The sequence below is a fragment of the Porites lutea genome, chromosome 12 (genome assembly GCF_958299795.1).
Source record: "Porites lutea chromosome 12, jaPorLute2.1, whole genome shotgun sequence".
Classification (NCBI taxonomy): domain Eukaryota; kingdom Metazoa; phylum Cnidaria; class Anthozoa; order Scleractinia; family Poritidae; genus Porites; species Porites lutea.
Window position 1 is genome coordinate 13,704,778 of NC_133212.1, and position 12,807 is coordinate 13,717,584.

At 38.8% G+C, this 12,807-nt stretch overlaps 1 protein-coding gene across 1 annotated transcript; it reads right to left on the reverse strand.

Moving 5' to 3' along the window:
• Positions 1-5,972: 5,972 nt before the first annotated feature.
• Positions 5,973-7,502, reverse strand: LOC140921330 (uncharacterized). The gene is made up of 2 exons (XM_073371327.1): positions 7,341-7,502; positions 5,973-7,165 (listed from the first exon to the last, which is right to left on the reverse strand). The coding sequence occupies exons 1-2, from the start codon at positions 7,434-7,436 to the stop codon at positions 6,284-6,286; spliced, it is 978 nt and encodes a 325-aa protein (XP_073227428.1). The 5' UTR covers positions 7,437-7,502; the 3' UTR covers positions 5,973-6,283.
• Positions 7,503-12,807: the final 5,305 nt, after the last annotated feature.

Here is a 12,807-nt window from a genome sequence, read left to right on the forward strand (position 1 = left end):
ACCTTCAACTAAAAATACTTTCAGCCCTTCGGTAATTTCACTGATGGGGGACACTGTGAAAAATGCTGCTCTTCCCGCAGATCATGATCGTTACGAGAAAAAGGGAAACAAGAAGACTTTGTGTCAGTCATTTTTACAACTATTACCAATTGCGAAAGCAGTTAAAACAGTGGACTTCAGTCATCCAATGAAACCTAGACCAACCTTACCAAAATTGGTACCAAAGATTACCTGTGAAAAGATAAATCTCAGATCAAATTTGAACTCAGGAGTTTTATTTCAAAAAGAAGCCCAGAAAAATATCAGCAAATCAAATAAAGTGGAGCTTGTTGTCCTGCCGCAAATCCGAAAATTTCCTTTATAACTCTAAGTGTTTTTATTGGACGTACGAGTCATATGAAAAGCACTTGTGGTGAAGAGAAAGTACCTATTAAGAAGCATGTCATGACAGAGCCAAATTAACCAAAATACAAAAGTAGAATCGAAACTTTGAGGAGATTTAAAACAGGAACAAACCGAAGACAATAATTAACTTTTTGCCTACAAGTATTACTGTTTTTTTAACCCCCAAAATATTATGTTTATACCCCAGGTCATACAGACCTGGGGTATAATTATAATATTCACCTTGGCTTCACCCTAGCTGGCTCACTCGTGATCACGAGACTAAATTATAAGAGGAACTAATCCATCCAGAATATCGAGCGTGTTAGGACACGATCCATCCCACACCGGCTGTGCTTAGAGACTTTCCATGGGAGAAAACTGCAGTCATTCTAGAAAGCATTTAAAAAAGTGTTTACAAGTCACTTTCTTAGTCGAAAAGTTTCATATCAGGAGGTGAGGAAATGACAAAGCTAGCGGCCACCAAGGTGAAAATGAGCGGCAGTGAGAATACATACGACATTTTCTCAATAAAGCGCGTAGAAACTAGGAAGTTTCTGGAACTAGGAAGTCGTAGTCGTGCAAAACAACGGCAAAGAAATGTATAAAAAGTGTGCTGCACGTGCGAAATTGTTTTTTTGCTAATTAGACGCATTGATTTTTTTTATGCCGTTCTCGTTGTTGTCGCCGTTTAGCATTAAACTTTTTTTTCTTTTTCTTAGAGTAAACTATGAGTATATTAACGAGAGCTTCGCTTTTAGCCCTGGCTAAATCTATATATTGTGTTTATTGTTTAGGCATAATTTACGCAGGGTTCTGTTGATATCAGCCAATTGTGATAGGACCACGCCCTGTCCATTATATAAAGGGTGGAATAATTTGCAACATACGCGTATAGCAGTCATATTTGCCAGCTGGAATTTTTTTACTGTTTCTAGGCCTAAAAACAATAAAAAATTCCAGCGGGCAGATGCGACAGCTATACGTGTATGTTGCAAACAAATCCACCCAAAGTTTGAATTGCTTGACTTCACTAGGAACTTTACAATTGCAAGATGGTGATAAAACTCTGTGTGTTCAAATTGTCATAAGAATGAATTGCTCAAAATTGCACATTCAAAGCGATACAAGCTCTGTCTTAGGGACTGTTTACATGGAGGTGGAGGACCCCAGGTAGGCGAGACAACCCCGCTTAGGTAGCGTAACCCGCTTGTCCATATAATCTCTCATTTCAATTTGATCACGTTTACATGATAGGTAGGGTGACCCTCCTACTGTTATCTCACCTAACCGGGGCTCCCCCACCTCCATGTAAACAGGCCCTGGCGGAGAAATTCCACTGTTGTAATATAGTAATGAGGTAAAGAAGGTAAATTAACAATAATCTTTATGTCTTGAATAAAGATCCGTTAAAAGCTCTCCCAATTTTAATTGATTTAATGCTTTACGCCGTTGTTTGTGAGTATCATTCTTTGCGTTCTGTCGCATGTTTTCCTAAAAGGACACCATCCTCCGGTCATAAAAACAAACATTGACGGTACCTAACTGCCTATACACTATTTCTCAACAAAGTCACGCGGAAACGCTTGCATGCTATGCTTGCTATTTCTTTCCTTACTTCGGCATGTCATAAAACACGCATTCAAGTCAACCTATAGCTGAATCGTTTTGCTTGTACGGGTTGACAAGATAGCTCAAAGTTAGCTTCTTGTTCCCCTCTTCCACATCAAATTTTATAAGGAGAAAAGAATTTCACGCTCCAGGCTCCAACATAGCAGGGAAGTGAATCGAGAAAAGTTTCGCAGAAACCGCCTTTTTGTCTTTTGCTCGCTTTTTCTGCGCTGATCGGCCCCTTTTTTCGCTCGTCTACGCTGAAAGAGAGCCAGGTAGAGCAAGAAAACTCGGAGGAGGACTTTGATGGGTTCTTGGATGGAACTTTGGTGACAGCTTTACGGCCTTGTTTCATCTCTTGTTTTCTTATTTCGTGTATTTTCAGAGATACTTCACAGAGGAGTCAAGAAAAATGAGAAAAAGGGTCTAAGGAAAATTTCATATGCTTAGTCTGTTCAGAAAGAATTTAGTAACATTTTATATGCTTCAGGTTCAGCTGAATAACCGAGCCGTCGAACAGACGCCTTATAGAAGACCCACACGATGTTCCTCAGTATACCTAAAAGTACGGCAAAAGTTGGTTTGTTGGCCTATAAAACTAAAGGGAAGTTTGAGTAATGGAATGCCTTCAAGACCTTCAAATCCTGACCCTCCTTAATTAAAGACGGCAAAAATCGTCCTTTTCGCTTACCCTGTTTGACCTCGTTTTATGACTTACGTATTTAACTAACATCTTGGAAACTGTTTTAATTGGGAAAAGAATGTTTGAAGAAGCACAAAAGCCATAATAGGACATGGCTCCTGTTGAAGCACAAAACTAGACTGCTCGTCACTGAACCATATCGTACAGTCTTTAATTTAAAAGGCGTCAGGTCCAAATGAAGACACCCTGTTCAAAACGTTGCGTAGTGAGATTGTATGACCTGAAAAAGTCTTAAGACTCTGAAAACCACAACCTGTTCAGCGGCACATACCCGTCTAGGCCAAATATATAGGGAGTGCTACCTCCGGGGCTATCGAGGTTGCTGCCATTTATGGTGAGTCTTTGTATTTTAGTTAGTGAACCTGTGCCGCGATTTGCATTGGTTAACAAACGAGGGCTTGGGGTGAGACGAGAAACTCAGCAATCCATTTTTTAACCGCCTTGTTAACCGGGAATAAAAGCTTTAAGGATATTCTACGAGGAAGGCGGACTTCAAGCAGTCTAACCATCTAGACCGCTTAGCAACCTCTCAGGATTCACTGGACTAGGGCATCCAACGACTGTTTTCTGTGAAATATCTGTGCGGAGAAGCAAATATTGCCTAGAATTTTCTATTACTTGAGGACGGCTAAAAATTTCTAGATGACCGTTCTACTCTAACCAGCCTGCGAGCAAGCTCTCCTATTTGGGCGAGCGAAGCAAGTCTCGCGAGAACGCGCGAGCGAGCGGCGAAGCCGCGAGGGGCAGGGCTCGCCCAGATAGGAAAGCTTGCTCGCGGGCTATACTCTAACTTGTAAAATTTTCGAAGCTTATCCAATAAAATCCCGACGATTTTCTGAAGTTAAATTTTCACATTCACTTTCACAAGTTAGCCTATTTTTCGTAGAGAAAAGGAAACCTAAAATTTTCGGACTCAAAAATGCAATGGAGAGAGAAATCAGAAAATGTCTCACTTTCGTAATACGTCCTTGTAATTTCAAAAAGAGTCAAGCTCCCCTCGGATGACCGAACAGATACAAATTTTAAAGCGCCGCTTAGAATGCATTTCTAGAAATCTAAAAGTATTGTGGATAGCCTAAAGAGTATTATCAATGTATTTAGAAGGAAATCGTCGTTGGGTGCCCCCTGACAGGATTTTGTAGGACTGAGGGGGCTTGCATTGAATGACGCTGTTCCCAGTTTTTCTGCATTCTCGATCGCTGTCTGCCTGCATGCCCTTCTCGCCCTTCTCCACTACAAGAGAATCAAGGTTATATGTTATGCTGAATATCATAAGGGTTAAACCGAGTGTTAGATGGGTTAAAAAAAATGTTTACAAAGAAATTTAATCTGCCTTATGATCTAAGCAGTTATCATCATTGGAATAAAAGCGGAATTTAGAGCCCTGATAAAACGTGTAAAATTCCTGCTAATCCCTTTGAAGAAAAGTAAGGTAGGCTTTCGGTCAATAATATTTGATATTCATTTGACCCTTCAGTTCCCAGAAGTGATTGGCATATTAATTCTCATTATTATATCCAACACTGTATATTTTTAGAGTTTTAATTGTAGTTGTATTTTGTAAGCGATGTTATTCTTATTTTTATTCAGCTTTATCCATTTGTAATCATTTTTATACGGCCCCTCAAGCTTTGAGCTTTAAACCATATCGTGTTTAAATAAAGGATATATATGTATGTACACATTGTGCAACAAATAGGTGATAAGAACTGACGAAAATTTATCGGCCAAAGGATCATATACACTCTTATTTATAAGAGTATTTTTTATAAGAATATCGAGGATGAAATTTGGGAAATTTTACGAATATGCTAACAATAAATCGCAGGTTGAGATTTTGAATAGGATATAATTTTGTGTTGAAAATCTGTAAACACAATATAGTAATATCCTTTTTTAAAAACATATTATTGTATTGTGAAAACTTACTCGTTTCTCAAAACGGTAAAACTGGCCAACAAACGAAAAAAATACACTAACTATTTTTTCATAATTGATACCCTAATATATTCTAAAACGGAAATCAGACAAATGTCATATTAAGCTATACTTTAAGAATAATACAAAAATATTTTTAGCCTAAAATCGGCAGAAAAAAAAGGACATTTAGCCTAGGCCGTAAAAACAACATTCTTATATAAAAAATAATGTAACCTCAAATTCTCTTAACTAATACACGATAAAATGTATGGCAGCCCAAAATGAGAATTTAATACTAATCAGATCTCATTCATTCAGTGGGAAATGCGTCATGCATTTAAAAACCTTTAGCTTACAGTCGATGCAAGTAACTTGTAAGAAGGTTTCCGGCTTGGTCTGGATTCTTTGAAGTCTTTCCAGTATTTACACCACGAACGCGAACATGTTAACCAAACCTTTACGCGAGTTGATAGTTTCAAGCCGAAAAGGCCAACAAATTTTGGCTTTGATAAAAATTCTCCATCAGTTTACACAAAAAAGATAACAGAGGCTTCCGCGAGACCGTCTGGAATGTAGGCAGTTAACAGAAGATTCTGGTTTCTTATGTGTTAATTTCCTTATACAAAATTATCTATATAATAAGATTTTAAAACTATAAATTGCCTCTGACGGTGAGGTCATAATCCAAAATTTGGACTCTGGACTGGACTATAAGATACAATTTTGAACCTCGCATTCTTTCACATCCGCAAGACAAATTACCACAATATAAAATATTTTGTTTTTCCTTTGATTTAATTCTTTCACAAAGATCCTATTAATTCCTTTATTTAAAGACGCTCCCAAGGGTAGCAAGGAAGTGTGGAACATTCCCTGTAAGTTCGTTTATGCTCTGTAGTTAGATGTCACAATTTGTTTAAGCTTTTAATCTGAATTTTATAGGATATTGACTAGGAAACGATGCTTGACTGATAAAAATGGCCACGTCAGCTCTTAATTTAGTAATAAGCCAATATCAAATGAGAATGTTATAAAATTTTCAAAATAACTTTCAAAGAGAGAAATGTCTACACTTACTGTTATTTATTGATCGTTGCAGTGAAACAACTGATTTACCGGTGGGTAGCAAAAAGTGCTAGTTCCGAAAAACCAACTCTCCCTATATTATTCACTGCATTATTTGATGTTAGAAAGAACCAGTGACAAACTATGCATTGAAAAGCACATGATTGCCAGTGATTGAATATGATTATAATAATTTATCTTCTGGGGAACTGATTTGATATTGGCTTCACAATTGTTACAAGGCCAATTCATTACCTCCCACCGCCGAAAGAAACAAACAACAACAAAGTCGCCTAAATGCTTCGCATTTATTTAAGTTTCCTCGATGTAATGTACACAGAAACGAGATGGTGTTTTACACTTTAATAATAATATTTTTCTCTTGTTTTTATTTACTTTTCAATTGTTATTGAAACATTCTTGGAATCCACATTTTGCAGTGTCTCTTCTTGGGAACTTGTCAATACCGATAAAATTGCAAAAAATGATACCTTCATATACATTGTCACTTTCGTACCATGTTTGTAGGTTGCAGCTCCATTATTGAAGAATCGAATCTATTTGAGGTACTTGTCTGTACAATCATTCCACAGCATTGTATTAATAATGTCTCTTCATATGCAGGGATAGATGATCAGAGCGAGAAAAACTACGGTCACAAGTAGTGCATTTAAACGGCTTTATGCCAGTATGCTTACGATAATGCCTCGTAAGTTCATCTGATCTAGCAAACCGCCATCCGCAGTCCTTCCAATTACACTGGTATGGCTTTTCACCAGTATGGGTTCGCTGATGCGCTTTAAGATGCGAACTTTTTGTGTAAGACTTGTTACAGCCCTCAAATGTACATTTGTGCGTTCTTGCCAATGTTTTCTTTCCTTTTGGAAGCTGCACGGTAGCAGTTTCGGATGCATCTTTCACATCATTTACATTTAGAGTGTTGGTTCCTTTTAATGAATTAGAATTTGCCTTTGAAGAGCTGGTCGAGTTGTTAGGAGAACCTTCTATGACAAGTTTAGCTTTGGCCAATTTAGTCAATGGCTCAGAGTTCATGGATTCAGCAAAGCTGTCGCTATCTTCAGTTTGTGTTCCCTCTGAGGTCTGTTTGACCGGCGGTGGAGATTCCAGCTCGCTAACAGCCTTCATTTCCACGTCTGAGCACGTGAGCGAGTCGGTATCTATTTGAATTTCAATGTCGGAGGATATCGATGATCGCTCACTCGTAGAACTCGATAGATTATCTGGACTGCTAGCTCGCAGTTCCAGAGTAATCCCCTCCTGTTGGTATGGCAATTCAAACAGTAAAGCGGTGTCTTTAAGCTTGCTTTCGATAAGATCTTCCTGACAGAAGTATTTCTCATTGTAATTCAGCTCATAGTCAGAATCCAGTGAGCTTTCCGAGTCAAAAGCACTAACTTCGTCAAATATATCCACTTTCCCACTAAACTGTGAAAAATTTAAGCTGTCAATGTCGAACCATAGCTGAAAAAAAGAAGAAAAGTTGGTTGCTTTGACCAGCGTTCAACAACACGATACAAAAATTTGAAATTTACTACAGTACTCTACTCTGGCTCGTAACATACTGCGAGCTGCTACAAACAAATCACGCAAGGCTTATTCGTTTAACTCCCCGGGTAGTTTATAAGCTTTGTCTCACCTTTCTAAAATGATCTTCAGCATTTCCTAAAGTCTCTTTAGGACGCAATAAATCCAAAGTTACTGTAGACAGCAGTGGATCGACAACCGAGGACATTTTCGAACCTTAGCTATGCACGTTGAAAGCATGTCCTGGTTCACTGCACATTGATAAATAAGCGGTTTCTTGTGACAAGTCATTTGCCTTTTTTGAACTGTCATCTTATTGGTCCCAGATCCCTTCAATCAAACAATCTATCAAGAGGAACCAATAGTGGGGTATTTTGCATCCATATATGGAGATAACCAAAATAGTAACATCGGTTCTTGGTATAAAAGCAAAGCAGGGTTCAAGAGGCCATATGGATTAACGAACGTTAACTGCGCGGTGTCGGGTTGTGTGAGTGAATCGAGTGTTGGCAACATAGTCATATCATTCTCGATCGGCAAATGAAGAGATTCAAAAGTTAGGTACACGGCTATTTTATTTCAGCTAGCAGTGGAACCGCGATAATTTCAACAGTTACACAATAACTTACATTTCAGATTACATCAAGTCCATACCTTCTCATCGCACACCGCTATCCAAACTACATGTTTTGTGTTTATTTTTAAATTGAAGAAATATTTGACACGCATTCGGACTGAGCAATTTTCTGTAGTCTTAGCCAGTTTGTAGTGATACATTATTTGAAACGAAAATAGTTTTCTTATTTTTACCAGACTCGTCAAGACCCTAACACTTCCGAGAGTCGCCCTTACGTACTTTTTTTTTACATGTATGTACATCTAAAGTCGTCTCGTGCCTTTTTGCTTAGTGTGCCACTCAAACAGAATAATGACTCACAAATGTCAAAGTACTAGATCCTTCAAATCAATAACTCTATAAAACTGCTCAACCGACCGTGCCATTGATATTGCTCAACTAGTGAAGCATGTCAACAATTTTCGATGACTGAATTTTCTAAATTTCATTTCGCGTGCTTACCGTGAGTTATTTCTCCGCGCTTCTGACTGTTTTATTTTACAACACCGTTTTGTATTCCACATTTATGTCAAGTTGTATAAGCTGTCCAAAAACTCTTTATTTTCACGGAAGCAGCCCCTTATTTCTTGTCTTTGCGTGCAAGAAAATAAACTGAAAGGTCAAGAAATACACAATGGAGTGGACTACACAATATTGGAGATAAGATCTTATTTGAAAAAATCAGACAGACTTACACAATATTGGAGATAAGATCTTATTTGAAAAAATCAGACAGACTCCAGTGTAAAACTAATAGAAACAATTAGTGTTAGTAGCAACCTACTGTGGAAAAAATTTTCTTTAAGTTTCTAAAACTCTTTTCTTTCTTCTCTTCCTTGAATATTTGTAATGTAACTGGCTCGCAGCGTATGTTCCGGCTCGTTAAGTAAGGTATTGATTTGTTGTTGATTCAATGTTTTCATCACGTACACAAAGTTTGCGTAAGAGTAGGATGGGTTTGGAAATCAAGCAGGGAAATTGGCCTTACTCTTAACTCTTTTGGTTTCTATAAAAAGTAATTTAAAACAATCTTCGCCTTAGAACACGTGAAGATCAGATTGCTATCTACTCCGTGATCAATCCTACGACAGAAGTAAATAAAAAACCGCCAGTAAGCAATTTAACAACTCTAGGCGACAATTTAAGCGAACGATTGACACGAATCATTACAGGTAAATGGAGCGGATCCAGAAAATTCAGAAAGAGGGGAGGGAGCCCGTGATTGTATTTCTTTATTGGTTTAGAGAACTTCCAGGAGCATCTGTGAGGAAACTACGGCCCCAGAGGTAAGATATTTTTAGATTTCACTAGACAAATGCGCGGCCTCCCTCCCTACCCGTTTTTTAAAGTGCTTTTTTGCCGCACAGTATTAAAGGTTTGGATATTTTAATAGACTCAGAGTGATAGGGATTTTTATGCAAAACGTGTTTTGTTCTATTTCGATTCTATGGCAAGTTCTAGAACCCTCATAGAAGAGAGAGACAAACGGACAGTCAAATCCTGCTTTACGGACACCTCATTATTGTCCCTGGAGAAAGAAAACCCTTACATTTTCTCTAAATTCAGGGGCACCCAACGAGAATATAGTTCAAAACCACTTAAACATAGCATTGTTGAACGTATTTTAGTTTTTAAACGGTAGATATAGCCTTATTTTTATTCCCTAAAAATTTTTTATCTGTTCGGATTTCCTAGCTGAAAGTCTAGTGATCCGAAAATTATAGGGATAAAAACCAGGAGCCCATCAAATTTGATCGGCTCCTGTGTCAAAACTTATCTTTTCGAAAATTTCAGCCAGACAAAAGGCTCCCGAAAATTCTAGGTGACTTTTTTAGGGTAAAAATCCGTTAAAAATGGGCAATTATACCATTTTTGGGGGCTTCGAAAATCCTAGGAGAGGCGGGCAAGCAAGAAATTTAGCAACAAATGTTCCGAAAATTCTAGATCTCAAATCGTCTTCCGAACAGATATTTTCCAAAAATTGTCGTTGGGTGCCCCTGTAAATTCAAGCCGCTTGATACGGACACCTTGTTAATACGGAAACTACCCAACTTCCTCGACAAAAAACTTGCGCGCAAACGCTAGTTACGCCAACCTCGTTCCCAGGTGTCGCTACTTTCTATGGGTTGGTTAAAAAGTTGAACGTTCAGATTTAATCCGTACCAACAGAGCTGTTTTAAGACCGTGTAGCCGTAGGTGTTCGTCCGCTTACAAGGTTTAAAGGTTGAAGGATGTCGAGTCCGAGACAATTCCAGGTGAGGTGCACTTGCCTCCAGAGAGCGGCCAGGACTGTACACAATTTTACAACTTGGAAATCAGCCTGCCGCCCCCAGCCCTCTCATTTATTTATTTATTTATTTTTTATTATCTTTATTGTTTTTATTCATCATTTTTTTAACCCTTTACTTTTTCAGGAAAGCTTGTGCTGACCGTGCGTATACGAGGGTCTCAATGGGGTGGTGGCTTTTACGGTTATCGGCTAAAATTTCGGCTCTTTTACGGCTATCGGCTAATTTTTTTCAGTTAGGGTTAACAAAAAAGTTAATTCTTTTAATTCCTTTTGTTTCAAGGAGTTAAATATTAATAAACCTGTATTTTTTCTAACTTTAAAGCAAAATAAAGGTCTTAGGATCATCTCGGGATGAAATAAGCTATTCTTTTGAAACATTTTAACATTTAATAGATCATGCTTCATACAGTATTCCACTTCTAATATTATTTTACGCATAGAAATGTCAACAGTCAATATAAAAATAATCTTTGTGAAAAAGCAAAAGCAGACACGCGAACGCTCAACTCAAGGCCGGGGCGCGAATTCATTTATAACAGAAATGGCCGTTTTCACACCAGAAACAGATCATTCGTGTGAGACGGGTTATCCGTTTGATAATTCGCGCCAGATAGGTAATACGTCTTAATTTGAAAATGGAACGGTTTTAATTTTGAATGAACAATCTGCCTGACTTTATCCGCCAATTTTGACGGACAGTTTGAAGATGGATTATCCGTTCTAGATAGCCTGTGTACAGCCGCCCCCTCCCTTCAGAAAAAAAAAACGGAAAAGGGGTGTCTGTGGGGGAGGGGGCAACCGGACACAGGCTAGTGTCTGACGGATGATCCATTTTCTAGCTCTAGTGTGAAAACGGCCAACAACAAAACTCCCGCCCGTGTCCAGTGTTTTTAATGATACAAAAAGGACTGTACAGAACGACTGTCTGCCGTGACTTGTCCGTATTACAGGCCTCATTATTCCGCGCGGCTAATGCATTCCGGGTCACGTGGTCCGTGCGAGTTATTTTTCCTCAGGTATGCAACCGAAATGCCTTGACCAAGATTGCATGGGAAGAAGCCGTACAGGCACTAGGCATAGCAATGTCTATCGTAGCGTCAGAGAAAAACAGGGAATTGTTGTTTATCAGCAACGTGTTTTACAAACAGTGACATCTCTGCGTGTTTTTTCACTAGTATTTCGAGGGCACGACCTCCTTAAAATCACAAATATTAATCCTCAGCAAGAAGCCAGATTTTCCCTATGTAAAAAACTTGGTTCTTCGAGTGAGCGGCGGCAATGGAGCCTAGGTCTAGGTGAACACCTAAAAGGAGCTTGGCCTAACGTGCGTACGGAGTAAAAGTAGCCGGGGAATAAAAAGACGCAACTGAATTTTATCACCTTCCTTAAAAATAACAAATCTAGGGAACAATTTCTTTTACGGTTAACTGTTTTTTACCCTATTTACGGCTAACAGTTAAAATATGTCAATTTTTACGGCAATCGACTAAATTTTTGGCCATTTTACGCCTATCGGTTAACCCCATTGAGACCCTCGTATACATGAAGGTTGAGCTAAGGTCCGGCCTAGGCATAAGAGAAAGGAGAAACGAGACGCGAAAGAGCGGCGGGACCCGGAAAACGGGGAGAGGTCTCTCCTTCCCCTTTCTGCTGCCCTTCTTGGCTTAACTTCACTCGTTCGTCCATGCTTCCTTAATCAGTGACCATCCACACCAATATTTTTTTATTCACTTTGACCTAAACTACGAGAAGTATCTCTTTTTTCTTAGTCCGTCGAGCGAAACGAATGAATAAAACTGCTCAAAATCTAACTTCGACCTTGCATTCGCGATTGCGTCCATTTTTAAATGGGAGGCACGTTTTGAGTGTCCGATACTGTAACGGATAAGTTTAGACCCGGCCAATCGAGAAGCACTGGAAGCCATCGTGGCTAGAATCAATTCTGTATAACCCCACTCAAAATGAATTAATAACGTTCAGCCTAAATAAATAAATTATCTCATGTGAAATCTCTTTTTTTTGGAAGCAGTCTGGAGATACTCGACATAAAGAAAAATTTACAGATCTTTTGGCCGGCTTTCGCCGAGACGGGCAGGGGGATTCCTGCAGCTCTTGGCCTTCAGTAATCGCAGATCTTGCCTTTATACCAACACTCTAGTTACAGATTCTATAGTTTAGACGCAAACTCTGAATAGCTGCTTTAGTCTCCCATTTATTAATGATGAAATCACAATAATCTGGGTTTTTGACAACGATCAATAAAAAGAACATGCGAAGGTTATTGCCTTATCATTAAAGCTTACAGTCAGTAAAAGCCTAGGAAAATCCCCTTGATTAACCATAAAAATCACTGGAAATAGGTTTGTTTAATTTTCAAGTTTTCCAGCTAAAGTTTTCCAATACAGTCTAACCTCTCCTTACGGACACCTCTATAATACGGACACCTCTCCATTACGGACAATTCGTTTGGCCCCAGAAATGCCAAAAATCATACATTTCCTACCTTTATAACACGGACGCCGCTGTAAAGCGGACACTTCACTAACACTTGGTTCTGTCCCTTTGGTACTGTTCGATACTGTAATCTGATGTAAACGTGTTCGCGCAGCTTGATCAGCGGCATGGATAATAGAAAGTCTTTCTATTATCCATGATCAGCGGTAAATGCCATCA

Bases quoted from the DNA above. Each gene is read 5' to 3' on its own strand.
- LOC140921330 (XM_073371327.1), bottom strand. From the start codon at position 7,436: ATGTCCTCGGTTGTCGATCCACTGCTGTCTACAGTAACTTTGGATTTA. The intron at 7,166-7,340 runs GTGAGACAAAGC...TCTTTTTTTCAG, and splicing joins CTGAAGATCATTTTAGAAAG to CTATGGTTCGACATTGACAG.